General features: G+C 42.0%; 1 protein-coding gene across 7 annotated transcripts in view; it reads left to right on the top strand.

Annotated features, from left to right (window-relative positions):
• LOC119490457 (low-density lipoprotein receptor-related protein 1-like) overlaps positions 1–16,153 on the top strand; it is a 115,820-nt gene that overhangs the window by 44,327 nt on the left and 55,340 nt on the right. For all 7 annotated transcript variants that reach the window (XM_037773911.1, XM_037773885.1, XM_037773905.1 and 4 more), the window contains exons 7-11: positions 8,051–8,213; positions 9,684–9,906; positions 13,649–13,838; positions 13,925–14,068; positions 14,897–15,133. In XM_037773911.1, the coding sequence (XP_037629839.1) occupies positions 8,051–8,213; positions 9,684–9,906; positions 13,649–13,838; positions 13,925–14,068; positions 14,897–15,133 (957 nt within the window). The remainder of the gene's footprint in view (positions 1–8,050; positions 8,214–9,683; positions 9,907–13,648; positions 13,839–13,924; positions 14,069–14,896; positions 15,134–16,153) is intronic.

The following is a 16,153-nucleotide window of genomic DNA, read 5'->3' as shown; positions in this document are numbered from 1 at the left end:
ATTTGCGTTAACGTGTTATTATCTCTTTAACTTTGACAGCCCTATTATTTTTGTTCCAATGTGATGTATATCTGCACGATTAGATCCTGTGTGAGAAGCAGTCACACTTCATGCTGTATGCAGAGGAGGAAAAAAGTAGCATTTCACTCAGAAAAGCCCGTTCAATGCTTCATGCTAAAATGAAACACCGACTTGATAGCACAGTAAATGCGTGAAGATGAAAATACAGAAAAAAGCAGCACAGCAGACATCCATTTCGCCCACAGCTCCTTCAGCAGTTGGACCTTGAAAATATTAAATAAGCTGACTGGAAGTTTGTTTCGACACACACACACACACACAGACAATTCAAAGAAACTGTCTTCACTGGAAATAGGCCTCTTCATAGCTTGGTAGATGCGGTAAAAACACATTGAACCAGATGTTTTCAGGGCTGTTTTCTGTCCTGTTGCTATCTGGAAATGAATGCAATTGGAGTCAGATGTCTGCTTGAGTGACATTCATTTAAAGGATTTTGAGTCATCCTGATTCACCTTTGGCCTTCCGCATCTATCAGTAGCAGCCCAACCTTTGGCTGCAGTCCTCGGCCGATCTTCACCTTGAACTATTATGTTTGTCTGGTGTGCATCCTTTGCAGATGGCGAGTTTGGCCGCGGCTTGTTGCTCTGAATGAATTCAAAAATGTGTTTCACTTTTAAAGTCAAATGTAAACAGGTGGAGGAAAAAATGTCCCCCTTAATGTAGCCAAAACTGAACTGAGCATCAATACCTACGTGCTCGTGCGCAGCCTGTGAGTCAGAGGTATTGTGGCAGCACATTAAAAGCAGCTGTGTTTTTCCATGGCTTAAGTTTCGTTTCAGAAAAGAGTCTATTCTCCGGTAAAAATGAAACTAAAAAGACAGACCTTGGAGATCTAAGGAGCGAGATCGAGTGCAGACGTGTGTACGTGCGTGCTCTTAAGTGTAGACAACCTTGCGGGTCAAAAGCCTCCACACCCACGCCAGCTTCCCCCTCCCTGTTTATCCCTTCTTTGCTTCAAGTTCCTAGCCGTGTTGTGGCCTGGTTTTCGGGCAGCTTGTCGGAGAGAAAGCACAGAAACAACACATTTATCCACCCAAAGCCAGCAGGAATGCATCATTGTGTCTTTTAGGAAGTCGGTTGACAGATGGTTTATAACGATGTGCGTTGTCATACTTATCCAACCATTCATTCAAAGACTTTACCTTGAATTAAAACAACATTGCATTTCTCACTCACTTAGTCATTATGCTCATATTCTCTGCGCCGTCCTTCCTGGTTCTCTCCACAATCCCTTAACTCCACTTCTGATCTGTACACAATAATTAGGATATAATGCAGACATGCTATAATTGTATTAAATCGTATAGCTCAGCTTTATTCCTCTCCTTTGTCCTCCTCTGTTTTGTACTTGCATACATTGTGACCGATCCACATCCGCTCAGTATGCAGCGGCTTGTCTCCATTCACATCCCCTTTTCCATGTGACTAAAGAATGCATTAACATGGCAGAAATGACTTTCTCAGAGCAGACCCATCAGAGAAAATGAAAAGGCCGAGCCATGACAGTCGGGCAGCTCTGTCTTCCACATGCGCGCACAGTGCGGTGTAGCTGTCATTTGGAAATATGTTCATTTCAAACCAGATGATATCAGGCGAGCTCCGAACAATGGAAATTATGCATGAGGCATTTTGGTGTCCCTCTCAGTAATAACGTCACATCTGTTATATTAGCACATTATACAGTAATCAATCAGGCTCATGCAGGAAAAAAAGACCTCATAGCAGCTTCCTCAAAATTACAGAAAGATTGCCACCCTGATACGGAGATTCCCTATTTAAAAAATCATGTATTTGTGCTTAACAGTTATGAGCGGAGTAATTCAAAGAACGAGGATTACCACTGCTGCTATAACCATGCAGCTTTAACCGGGCTCACATCGGACAATTTAAGGAGCAGAAGAATTTGCAGGAAATTCCAGCAGCTTCAGTTGGGTTCTCCACGGACGTCCCCCCCCCCCACACACACACACACTGCAGTGCTCATGCACACACACACATCCTGATGCACACATGTGGAGCATGGACAGGATGTGCATGACTGATAATGAAGGATTAGAGCTGTATTGCTGAAATAAGGAAGCAATTGAAGGGCGCTGCACGTCCTGTATCCGAGTGACATTATTACAGTTTTCATGTCAGTGTGTGTATGAGTGACAGGAGAAAGAGAGGGATGCCATTTGAAGGCTTTTTTAATTGTTAACGAGACAAACGGGACAGAGAAAAGAAAGTGCTGGTTGTTTCCTAGCGTGACTGTTTTGCAGAATAAACCACATCTCGGGCGTAGACAGGAGCTAGTTATGACAAAAAACATATAAATCTTTATATTCATGATGACAAACAATGTCAGGAATGTTTAAATCTGACCCCAAATACTTAGCGTCAGCGCAGATAATATACAATACAAAAGGGCAGATTTTGTTTCATCTGTTCCAGTCCATAATGTGGAGCGACTGCCCAGACAGCAGAGTTGCTCTTTCGGACAGGCTGCTGGCGTGTGAGTGTGACAGAATAGGAGGAGCAGGTTTGTGCTTACAGTCGACATGGAAGGAGCCAGCAGCAACCAATGACAGAGGTGAACATACAGGAAATGATGCGTGTGTGGTTGGAGTGACTCATGACCTCAGTATGCCACAGATGAGTTGTCCAGATGTGTCTCCAACCCCCCCTTTCTCTCTCTCTCACTTTCATGACATTCCCTTTGACTTTTTTTTTTTTTTAGTCCCACTCTCATCTTCCAAATGTCACGAAACATACACTTAGTCTCCTTCTATATTTGACACTGTCTGTTTCTTGCCATTGCTAATTATACCAGTCACTCACATCATACAAAAGTGGTGATGTAAGTCTTATGTGACTATGAAAAATGTAACTTATTTTTTCACTACTTTTAGCGATGTTTTTTGTTCTTCAAAAAAAATTTTTGTTATATTTGTTGAAATTATCTCAACATCCCGACAGCAATCAATAAATCAAATGACAAAATTGAGTATCTGTGGCTGTTGCAGGACTGTAAGGAGCCCGTTCAATCATTTCATTCAGTCCGAATGAAATGATTGAACGGCTTGACAGCTGTTAGTACTAACAATAGCCATGTTTGCCGTTCACATTCATAATGATATGTTTACTCCTGGAACTAGTGCTGCCAGCTACTTTCATTGGAAAAGAGTTGGTAACACTGGGCTGGTAATTTATTAAATCTAGTGTACTCATGCTAGTTTCTCGACATTACCAACCCTAGCTTTAAACAAAAAAAAAAGAGAATATATCTGAGTTTATTTTAATTAAAAACTGTGTAAAACTCAATAAAGATCACTGCTCAGTCTGTACTGAGGCACAGTGGTGCTTTGAGCTAAATGCCAACATTAGCATGCTCACAATGACAATGCAAATATAATGATGTTTATCATCATCATCATGTTTACCTTCATAGTTTAGCGTGTTAGCGTGTGTGCTTATTAGCCCCAAACACAAAGTACAACTGAGGATGATGGGAATGTCATTGTGTTTGTCCGGTACCAAAGTGTTGGGCAAACTAAAGTTTTTGACCCGATGATGTTAGATGAAAAGTCAAGGTATCACCAAAGTTATTCATCCCCAGGGGAACTTGAAATGTCTGCACAAATCTCATGGCAATCCATCCAATAGTTTTCAGTCTGGACTCTGGCTAAAGATCCAGATTAAAACTGGATTAATAAAACACAATTTGCAGTGCAAACACAATGCATTTGAAACATTTGTTGTTGTTGTTTTAAATTACTTTGAGGGACTGGCGCATGAACCATATCTAATTTGCATTTCCCCACAATTCCTCCTCATCATTTTCCATTACATAAAGAATACTCTGAATGAGCTGCGCTTGTCAGACATTATTTATTATAAACTGTGTTGAGCAGTGCCTTATTGCAGCAAGAAAACAACCTTTGAATACATATAGCACATATCTGTTTAATCAGTTGTTTCTAACATATGGGTGCTGAGCTCTCCCAATGGGGAAACCTAAAAATGAAGCTGAGATAGATTAACATTCGGTAGCACTAGATGCTGATGCTCCACACTGTGCACAGGAGGGCTGATCCCAGAGCTGTTGCTAAGCCTCTCTTCCCTGCCTGTACTGTGAGAGCTACAGTACCTGCTCCCACTGCACAGTGAGCTACAGCGTGCTGCTTAGCACAGACACCGGCCTGAAATCTCCTTAAGAGGTCATGTGCTGTTAAAAGGCAAGCCAGTCAGCACATTTTCAAATCTTCTCTCCGTTCAACACTTTGTTCAGCTTTAAACCTCTCTCTCTCTCTCTCTCTCTCTCTCTCTCTCTCTCTCTCTCTCTCTCTCATTAACCATGAACCATGAAATACATTATAGTCTTTGGTCTACGCTTTAGTCCCTCAAATGAACCACTTTATTTCCCCTCTTGCTTTGTATGTTTTTTTGGATCTTAACAGAGCCACAAATTGTTGTTGTTGTTTTTTTTGCCATTCTCCCCCTGCCTGTGTGTCTCTGGTGTGACGCCTTCGCCAGATGCTTGAGGGAGTGTTTTGGAGTGCGGGGAGGTTGGCGAGGGGGAAGTGGGGGTTGGGGTGTACGAGCGGTCAGCGTTTTAAGCTTCAATCACAGTTTAAAAGTGAGGTATCAAAGCCATATTTAAAAGTAATGCCTCTATCTGTCCCCCTGTGTTAGCAGCTGTGGATGCCTGTGGAGATGTATGCCCTTCACTTGAGCTCCTACATACAGTTATCGGAGTAAAACTCAGCCTAGCGTTGCTCCATTTAGCAATTCACTTTAAATACATTATCTAGACGTTCACTCGGCTGTTTTCTTAGACCAACAGGGAGCAGGGAGATGGACGAGGAAACACGGAGAAAAACAAGTTGTTTAGAGAGAGAGGGTAGGAAAAAAATTGAAGAAGGCGGCCGGTTCTGTTTTTTCAATTATGCTGTTTTGTTTTTTTATAGCATAGTTTGAGACAGACAGAGCTGCAGTTAATGAATCCAGACTGTTTTCCCACCTCTGGGGAGCAGACAAAGGGGAGGGATAGGGGGGATGATGCATAAGAGAGAGAATGGGAGGAGATTGAAAAGGCTTCGCTGGAGCCATTTCTGTTTAGCAGAGGTGGAGGAAAAATGGAGAGCGGGGGGGTTGTCAGAAAGATTTTTTCACTTTTAGAATATTGCACAATCTCCTATTTTCTCCCCCTGTTGTTTACCATTGCTTAATCAGTGAATCAGTGTGTTGCAGGGCAGCTGGAAGCGTTTAAACAGAGAAACTCTGTGTTAAAAATTAAGAGCACCTTTGGGAATACGGCCCCTGATTCCCATAAACCTCTGAAATGCTGCTGCACAATGGCCAAGTTTCCTTAGTGGAAATCAGATCTCTCTCCCTCTTTCTTCTCTTCTCTGTCTTCCTTCTTTTCTTCTCACTTTTCCTTCCTTTCCTCTCCGTCCATCTGCATTTTTTCTTTTATCCGTTTTCCACTTTTACTCGAACCCGAAATATTTGAAAGTGATCCATTTCCCTCCCTTTGCGAGCCAGGCTCCTCTGAAAAAAATGTGTCCGTTTTTGTAAATACAGAGGCCTCCTCTGGAATTACAGTCAGATTTATTGGTCCGGAGCTGGTAAGCTTTCACTATGCACACACTTTTATTGCGCTCTTATGCCGAGGGATCTGCTCTGTCATTTCCCCCCACTCAAGCTTTTCTTTCCTGGTTGGAGAAATCGATCCTCCGGTCTCCCCTAAATCATCACAGTGACCTGCTCGCCCTGGTAAACATACCGCCATAATAGACGTCCACTCCTAGCACTGTGCACTGCATGACCACGGACTCCTGCAGCACGACTTTAGCCCTATATCTGAGGTGTTTGTGTACGTGTGTGAGTCGGTGTGTGTGTGTGGATAGCTCTGTGGAGAGCAGAGCTTACGGCAGCTGTGAAAATACTAGTCTTGTGGTTTGTGAAGCCCTCCTCCCCACTCTGTTTCTCACTTTCTCTCTCTCTCTCTAGTCATGCAGACGTATAGTTTTCATTCCCTATGTTAGGATTTATAGGTAGGACAGTGAGTGCAGGAAAAGGTATTCAGATGCTTTGTTTACGTAAAAGTAGCAAATATATAATATATAAATACTCAGAAAGTAAATAGAAGTCTTCATATCATCTTCAAAATGCTACTTAAATGGATCATGATGTGTGAAATGGGTCACTTATAGTGACCAACCAATGTTCTCCTCAGCTTTACAGAGCACTTTAGCATCTTTCAGCTCATTATTTTGTTTTTCCAGCCACAACTTTACTCTTTTGTTTCAACTACACCATTTGATTCAATTAATCTTCTTTTGTGTTATATGGTATGCGTCTTAACTACTCGGCTACCCAGCTATTTTTAGAAGAAAAGCTCTAAAAACCCATACACTACACTAAAACCCAGGCAGACAAAGTTAGCGATTAGTGAACATGTGTGTAGTGCAGCATTTCTAAAAATGAATATTTGCCTCAAGAGTTTGTGAAACGCTATTACAGAGCTAAAATGAGATATCGGACTTCAGGAAGGACTGAAACACAACATCAAATGAATGCTAATGTTACTCCATAGCAGCTGGATGTGAAAACTGAGAGCAGCTGTTTGCTAACTAACAACTTATCAACATAAAAGGTGATAATATGTCAGTGTTGTGTTCAGAGCTTGTTTCTGCTGCCCCCTAGTGTCCAAAAAAATCTGTTTTTGCAGGTTCATTGCATGTATTATCAAAAGTATTAACTATGCAGGCAGATTGTTACTGTCATGTTATTATATGTTATTGGATTATTATTACTGATGCATTGAGTTAGCATAATTTTAATGTTGCAGCTGGTATAGGTGGAGCCTATTTTGTATATGCTCATCATAGATTTTTAAAATCTCAGTTTGCAAAGTAACTGTAGCTGTCAAATAGATATTGTGGTGTAAAAAGCACAATATTTTCCTTTGAAATAAAGTGTTGTACAAGAATAAAGTTGCATAAAATGGAAAAACTTCAAGTAAAGTACAAGTATCTCAGAAGTATACCGAAGTATAGTACTTGAGTAAATGTACTTTCCACCACTCACTACAGTAAATTGATCATTCTGGACCTTTAATATCCTCACGTCTTCTTTTCCTTTAGCTTTAACAATGGCTTTCTTTCTTTCTCTGGTCCTTGGCTCAGCCTCAGTGTGGCTGAGCTGGTGTTTGAGGAGAGGAAGGAAGAGGAGGGAATGAGGGAACCAGTGAGAGGGGTATATTAGTGTCTCATGTTATTCTTTTTCTCTATTTTTCTGCTCTCTCTCAGACCCTCCCTATGTGGTCCTGCACCACATTCAGCACAGTTTGGATAGAGCAGGGGTATTCCAGTGTTTTTTTTCTCACAGTAAACGTTCCATAAAGTACGTGTGTGGTGCCATGTGCACGCGTCCAGGTGTTTGATTTTCATCTTTCGGGCGGGGCACTGGTCTTCCCCGTGAGCTGAGCCTCGAGAAAATAAACACAGCGGACACCACACGCCCGCAGTCGCTTAGTTACAGCTACGGCAACATCGCACCCCTCGAAGCAACAAACAGCCTGTCTCATATTCTGTCTGTCTGAGTGGCTTTGAATGACACACACATTACCTAGACACTTGCTAATTGGAGTTGGCTCTCATCTCGTTTGTCAGTCAAGAAAACGGACCCAAGTCCAAACATGAAGATTTGGACTGTGTATGAATGTGTGTGTGTGTGTGAGAGAGAGGGAGCTGTTGAAGTAGCTGCTACACAGTATTGCTGACTAATTTACTTCATCACATGACTATGAGTCAAACCTCTTACCCATCTGCTACAAGTATGTACAACAACATCACGTGCTCAAGCTCTTTACCAATCAAAATGAATCAATTCAAGTACTGAAAGACTGTTTTTGTCTCCCCCCCCTGCACCTCCTGTGTCCCAACTTACCCCCTCCTCACCCCTCCGCCCTTTCTCTGTCCAGATGTGGAGCAGATGGCCATCGACTGGCTCACCGGAAACTTCTACTTTGTGGATGACGTGGACGACAGGATCTTCGTGTGTGACAAGGATGGACAGACATGTGTCACCCTCCTGGACCAGGAGCTGTATAACCCTAAAGGCATCGCCTTGGACCCGACCATGGGGTCAGTATGCACAAGCACACTCCATGCACACACTCGTAATAATAATCCCATGAGACGTCAGACTTCTGTCATCCGTCGTTGTTACCCAACTTTAAAACAAGGAGTTGAAATGGAGGGAAAAGGGTAAATGGAAGTTTGGACGTCGCAGTAATTGAGTGCAGATGTTCTGTTTGCGGACTGTGTAGGTTTTGAATGTAAAAGCATGTTTTTGTTACAGCTCTTTTGTTTATGACCAGACTTTCCAACTGAATTCCTGAAAGTGTGTGTGTATATCTGTGGTGCATGCTTGTGTGAGTGTCTGAGCGTGTGTGTGTGTGTGTGTGTGTATGTGTGTGTGTGTGTGTGTGTGTGTGTGCGTTGGAAAAAAAATTAACAGCACAAATGTGAGAGTGTATTTGTGCTTGGAGCTACGTGGACCGTTTTCATCCCACGCAATTTCCTCAGCCGTAATTGGTTCTTCCAGTTACAAGGTCAGGTAGATTCACTGTAGCTGCTTCTTTGTTGTTGTTGTTGTGGTCTGCAGTCAGTGTCATTAGAGGGGGAGAAAAACAACACAAACAACAATATAATAGCAGAATTCATCCTTTGTTGTGCTGTTTAGTTAGGGATTACAAATCTTTCCAGTAACCTCACACTGACTGTTTAATGTATTCACCCTCAAAAAACGTCAAATAGTTTGCACATTCTGAATTATATTATTACATTACTGTATTATGTTTTTCGTCTTTGGGTGACAATAGAAGACTGATGTATTGGTTTGACAAAATAGTCAGTCAAATCCTTATATTTTGACTTCCCTACCTTCATCTACTGGTTACTTTATGAGGTTTAGTTTCGATGAGGAATCTCAAGGTATTGTGTGGAATGTGTTTTCCATCTTGTTTAACACATACATTTCTAAAATGAAGCTCCTTACTAACACATTTACAGGGACTTGTGAGCGTGATTTGTTATTTGAAGCTTTAAATAAGTCACTATTTTTGCTTTCGCAGCAGTGAAACACTTAAATAATGGTTATGCTCTGACAAACTGTTTGTGTTTGGTTCTAAATCAGGTTTACAGTGGAAATGTGTCCCTTCAGAATATTGCTAACCTATAAAACTACAAATATTCAGAAAGAAAATCCAGATTTTAGGATTTGTGGTGTAGGAGATTTACTGAATCAAGTTCAAGACTTCAGATATCTTTGATGTAAAATCAACAGTTAAAGATATTCAGCAAATATTCAGCTTTATTCCTTGAAAAAAATGACTTGAATGAATCTTGCTTGCTATCTGCTAGTAGGGATGTTCCCTACCTTTCTCCTTTTACTCTTCTGACGCTAGATAATTATTGTCTCCCTGTGATGGAAATAAGGGCGATCAATCAATTACAACAAAGCCAGACGGGCGGAAAATGAAACTATTTTCCGATTCAATTGATCTATTCATCCTTCTGTCCTCAATCAGGTCTGATCCTTTGTTTCCACAGGAAGGTATTCTTCACAGACTACGGTCAGATCCCCAAAGTGGAGCGCTGCGACATGGATGGCCAGAACCGAACCAAGCTGGTGGACAGTAAGATTGTATTCCCCCACGGCATCACGCTGGACCTCGTCAGCAGACTGGTGTACTGGGCCGATGCCTACTTGGACTACATCGAGGTGGTGGACTATGAGGGCAAGAACCGACACACCATCATCCAAGGCCTGCTGGTGAGAAACAGCTGCACAGGACGCACCACACTCCCATTATCATCAATTAGCACGAAGATTATCTCTCTTAAATTAGCTGTCCTTGTGCACGCTCTTCATAATTCTCTAAAAACTCTAGTGTGCTTTATAGTTCCCTATATATCTATAATGCACCTGATGCTTCTCCTGTGTGCTCCTGTAATGTGTTCTTGCCCAGTGAGTTATGAGCACAGAGGAGACGGAGGACATTTGCCTTTTCATTAAAGCGGCTGATTAATAGTGTCTGATGCTGAGGCTGTTGTTGATGTTGCAGCGCTGATGAAGCACAGTGCCTCTTAAACCTGTTACCATGGCTTTTACTGTGATCTGTGGAGAAGTAATGACTTTCATTTACTCTCTGAGCCTAAGGGCACAAACACACACAAACCACCATCTCTTGCTTTGTGTGTGTGCACACCTGTGATGGGGCATTAACACATCCTTCAGGTAAAGGTTAAAAGTGTGTTATTGATGGTGTTTGGGCCTTTCTATCAAGAGTGTGTGTTAATTAAGGCCTTGCATGCTCTCTTAAAGCCGAGGTAGGTAACAGGGGTAGGAGGAACCTGCAAGATTAAACAGCAGTCCAGCGTTGCTAAATCTTTTCCAATGAAAGCAGCTATTGCACTACAGTAGCTCCTAAAGTAACTAAATCTAGTGAGAAAATCGGCAAGTTGGCAACACTGACAGCCCGTCACTTCAGGCCTCCCTCCAAAGCCACTACCCCAAAATTATCATTAAGACCATAACTATATAAAAATAAAGGTAAACAACGAACATGGCTTTTGTTAGTACTCACAGCTGTCAGGCTAGCAGCTTGTGGGAGACTCACGCAATGATGGCACAGGCAGAGAGCGTGCAGGAAGGTAGCCAGTCCAAGTATTTGATTTATTGATTGCTGTCATGATGTAACATAAAGAGAGACACACCATGTTGAAGTTTAACAAAAGATACTTTATTTAACAAATTAAAGCCAAATTAAACCAAACTAAAGAGATAAATGAATATTTAAAGTATGTGATGTGGATATCAGTGATGCCAGCAGTGTGTGTGTGTGTGTGTGTGTGATGCATGAGTGGAGAAATGTGCGTGTGGGGATGTTGCAAAGGTGCATAAAAACAACAGTAACTAACGAAGGAAGCATAAACAAAACCAGGTGCCTAGAGAGGAGAAGCAGAACGCCACCGCAGCCAGCAGAGAGTCAGCCAGAGAAAGACTGCAGTCGTGACTTAAAGCACCCCCTCCAGTGTATTTTGACTTTTTTATGATATTCCATATTTATTTGAGTCATTTCCTGACTAAGTTAATTAGCCACACACTGTTTGCCAAAAACAATTTGACAAATAACTTAATTTTGTGCTCAAAGTAAAAAAAAGAAAAAGAAGGTTGTTGCTAAAACGGGAACATGATGACTTATGACTATAGAAAAAGCTGCAAGTCATACACCATCCTCCAAGCTTGCGCGGGCGCACTCATGCTTGTTTGAGTCTGAGCAGCAGCAAACCGATAAATCTGTTCATGTCTTTCAGTTAATTAGTTGGCTAATGTTTATTTTCACATTGGCTTTTGTGTGCGCGGTGAGCGGGTGCAATCAACGTTGTGGATTACACAAAACAACACACTGACTGTCTCTGTCACTCGCTCTCTTCTTTACCGTCTCGGAAAGCAGCCGATGCCGTTTTGGAGGTTACACCGGGGAGCGCACAACTTTCAGCCCAAGAGAAAACAAGAGAAAAGTCCCGTTAGAGAAATAAACGAATCACAGTGCAGCCCGGTGCGGTGTCGGTGCTGGAAGCTGAGGCGAGAGCGGCCGGTGTTAGAACCTCCAAAACGTCCCGAAACTGCATTTCAAACGGCGAACCACGGCAACATGTCTATACGTCCTCCAGTGCGCTGTGGCCGGCGCGCGGAGATGCGGCTGCTCGATTCAGCTGCCAGCAGACGGCCGCCTCGCCAGGAGGAGATGGTAAAGGAGAGAGCGAGTGAGAGAGAGTCGGCCCAATTCTTATCTCATTTGTATGCTGATAAACACTAAATTCATCTAAACTGTGTTGAAAAACAATGCAATCTGGTTGCCGTGGTGGTGAATTACATCTGACTTTTACACACCAGCATTCTCTGTTTGAGAAAGAACGTTGACCAAAAAACAGAAAGTAAAACTGGCTGGAGGGAGGCTTTAAGTGAACTGGGAACTTTGGGCCCAGGTGTTCCAGATCCCAACCAAACGGGAAACCTCAGATGACATCAGGGGTCATCACACCACCCTACTGTAGCTTTAGAGCTGCATAGGAAACTCTTGTGTAAAAATACCGTTTTCAAAGTTCAAATCTAGATTCATGGGGTCTTGATTCGAGGAAAAATGTATCCCATGCCTGCTAATTGAGACCCTTTTAAATTGATTATATGCTACAGAAACTTGGAACCTGAAGTGTGTGAAATCAAGTAGCGCACTATATTTTTTTTTCTTTTTTTCTGGTTTGTCTTGGCTAGATCTGTAGAGTAAAGGTGACACAGTGCACAATCATGTTTCCTTAAAGTCTGATGCTAATAGGTTTCCATTCACTGTATCACCTCAGCAGAGCATTGCGTTTTCAGCCTACGATAATAACTCTTTTTATCCTTTTATCCCGACTCTCTGTGTCTCTCTGTGGCCCAGTGGGCTCCACGCAGCCTGAGATAGACCACAGTGTCATCTCAGGTTATATGCTGCTGCTGCTGACACGGCCTCTCGGGACACTGAGTCACTGGCCTGTGTTTGTCCAGACCTGAAAGTTCTTGCCTTGCTTTTTGGTCCTGATTTAGTCAGATAAAAGCTGGTTTGTCCAGGAGTTCTGTCTATTGTGAGCAGTGGAAGCTTTTCTGGTTCCTCTCAGTCACTGCTGCTAAACACTTCATCACTTTATAATACCACTTTGTACCACGGCCACGGAAAATACTAGTTAGTGGCTGTTAAAATTGTGTATCAGGGCACCTCAAAAAGACCGTAAACAGTTTAACCACCGCTCTACATCACAGCACAGTTTATTAAACTAAAAGTAACCATGGAAACAACACCTCTACTTCATGCAACATTACCAGTTAACACTCACTTGTAAAATAAAACGAACCATGGGGAAAAAATGGCTAAAGAAAATCTTTAAAACATGGACAATTTGAACAGAAGTTGTCAAGTTGCCATGGTAGAAGAGCGATAATAGACCCTTAGGCTTCCAGATATAGAAAATAATGGACTCGCTGAAGTAAAATGCCACTCCACATTGAATCATGATCCTTTATTTTCATAAATTAGGGCACATCGTCGTGTATAATTGCTTGCATAAAGACAAGACTCTGTATGAAGGTGAGGCAGGAGTGTGCATCACGTACGTTGGCACATCCAGAGTGGAAAAAAATCGATAGCAGACTATTCACTTTTCACCAGGCTTTGTTAGCTCACACACAAAACTGATGCATTTTTGCCCACACAGCCTCCAACAGAGCTTATAAAACTCTTTACAAGCTCAGGAAATATGGCTCTGGTAGAGGATATCTAATTTCTGTAGAAGCACTTATCTATCCTGTTCCGAGCCAGACTACATGTATAGTTGATAAGTAAGTCGAGTAAAGCACTCAAAGAAGGTGAAACTGGGATTTTTTTAGTACATTGGATTAAATCCCATCTCCCTCTCCTTTACTCTCTCCCTCAACCCTTCCATCATCTCCCCATTTTCTATTTTCTCTCTTCAAGATCGAGCACCTGTACGGGCTGACTGTGTTTGAAAACTACCTGTACGCCACCAACTCAGACAACGCTAACATGCAGCCTAAAACCAGTGTGATCAGGGTCAACCGCTTCAACAGCACAGACTACCAAGTAGTGACCAGGGTGGACAAGGGAGGAGCGCTGCACGTCTACCACCAGAGACGCCAGCCTCCAGGTAGACTACACAAACACACACTTTCATATCATCTGAATGCTGTATTATGGTTTTGTGACTTTATCTTCCACCTTCTTGGTGTCCAGTACGCAGCCATGCATGTGAGGTGGACCAGTTTGGGAAGGCTGGAGGTTGCTCGGACATCTGTCTGCTGGGGAACGGCCACAAGACCCGAACCTGCCGCTGTCGCTCCGGATTCAGCCTGGGCAGTGATGGCAAGTCCTGCAAAAGTGAGTAAGACTGAAAATCAACAAATGATCTACAAAGACTCTCTAGTAGGCACTGTGAGATAGGTGTTTCCTGTCAAAAGACTCTTTCAAACATCCACTGTAGCAATGATTCTTAACAACTTGTATCCCGGCCAGAGGATATGTGAGTAAAAGATAAGATAAAATGACAATAATAAGATATAATTACATTAATAAGATAGAAAGACAAGACACTGCACTGTAGCGTATACTGTAGACTCAGCTCAAACGTGTGCATGCTCCCAGCCTAACTGTAAGTACAGACTCAGGAGGCACAGTGATTCAACTCTATAGACCTGAAGCCAAGGGCAGCCAAGGTTGGATCAGGGATGCGCGGTTCTCCCCTGGGCTATAGACTGGGAAAGAGCCACGGACAAAGTAGCTGAGCAACAATAACTTAGTCTGACTCTGTTATCCTGATTCAGCTTGTTCAGAGAAGGCTTTTAATATTCTATCAACCAATAATAGCATTATATTGATCTGCCTCCTGAGAATAGACTGTCCTTGAAAATGACACAGTTAATTTAAGTAAAGGCAGCCCCTCCTCCTCTCCTCTCCTCTCTCTGCCTCTCAATTGAAAAACACTTAATTCTCATTCAGGGCTTTGCTGATAGCGTGTGTTATTTACTTGTTAAATCAATACACATTATCTGGGTTAAAAAAAGCCATGAGTCATCATCTAATATTTGATTCTTTGTCAACAGAATGGGAGAAAGAAGTTTAGTGTTAACTGCCTCTGCTGAGCTGTGTGCACATAAATTCAGGTCTAAGCTACAATCTTTTGGCTTTTGCTTTCTTGTTTTGCTGCAGAACCTGAGCACGAGCTCTTCCTGGTCTATGGTAAAGGTCGCCCAGGGGTCATCAGGGGCATGGATATGAATGCCAAGGTACCAGATGAATACATGATCCCCATAGAGAACCTGATGAACCCGAGAGCTCTGGACTTTCACTCCGAGAGCGAGTTCATCTACTTTGCCGACGCCACCAGCTACATCATCGGGCGGCAGAAGATTGATGGGACAGAGAGGGATACCATCGTGAAGGAAGGTAGGGTGATGACAGCTAATTTGAGAAACAAAAAATGATGCTAAACTATGGAGATGAAAAAGATAAGAGCTAAAATAAGGGTCATGATATGATTTTGAGCTTGTTCAGCGGTTTTCAGAAATCATGTAAACCTGTGAAAACAACTCTGCATGAGATATTCAAGTTTGTGTGTGTGTGTGTGTGTGTGTGTAGAACAGATTCATAGTTGTAAAAAAAAAATCTTTAGATCGTATGTACAGTATGTAAATTAAATTTCTTTACCAGGTAACATTGAAGTTATAAGTATGGATTTTAGCCGAGGTTTTGTCTGTAAAAGCCAAAATTCACAAATACTGTAAATGCATGAGTTTTTACACAGGTTTACAAGAAGCAACAACAGGTAATCATAGGCTTTGAAATTATTTCACAAGCTCAAAATCTTGTTTACACAGGAATATCTTTTTGTTTAACCTTTATTTATCCAGGTTATCCCATTGAGAACAAGGACTTTGCTGCAGTGGACTCCTTTCCACAAATTTAAACATTTACTAAGTCTGTGTATCGACAAGAATCTGGAGATACAATACGTATCATGATACATAGATACAGGGATATGATTTAATATATTGTGATATATTGCGATACTGTACGAGAGGCGATATATTGCGATTTTTTAAAATCTAATTTTAAACTGTCATAGTATAAAAAACACCAGAAATACACAATTTTATAATAGGCAAAAATAACTCTTTTGTACTGCATGCAAAAAACTGCATGGTTTTAGCCCAAAACTGCATGGGATTAGCATTATGTGGGTATATCTGTAAAGGGGAGGCTCGTTGGTACCCAGAGAACCCATTTTCATTTAGATATCTTGAGGTCAAAGGTCAAGGATCCCCTTTGAAAATGGCCATGCCAGTTTTTCCTCGCCAAAATTTTGTTTAACTTTGGAGCGTTATTTAGCAACCTTCCCGACATGTTAGTATGACATGGTTTGTACCAATGGATTAGGTTTTCTAGTTCAAAATGATACCAGTAACT

The sequence above is a fragment of the Sebastes umbrosus genome, chromosome 1 (assembly GCF_015220745.1).
Source record: "Sebastes umbrosus isolate fSebUmb1 chromosome 1, fSebUmb1.pri, whole genome shotgun sequence".
In the NCBI taxonomy this organism is placed as follows: domain Eukaryota; kingdom Metazoa; phylum Chordata; class Actinopteri; order Perciformes; family Sebastidae; genus Sebastes; species Sebastes umbrosus.
This window is presented reverse-complemented; position numbering and strand designations above follow the sequence as displayed.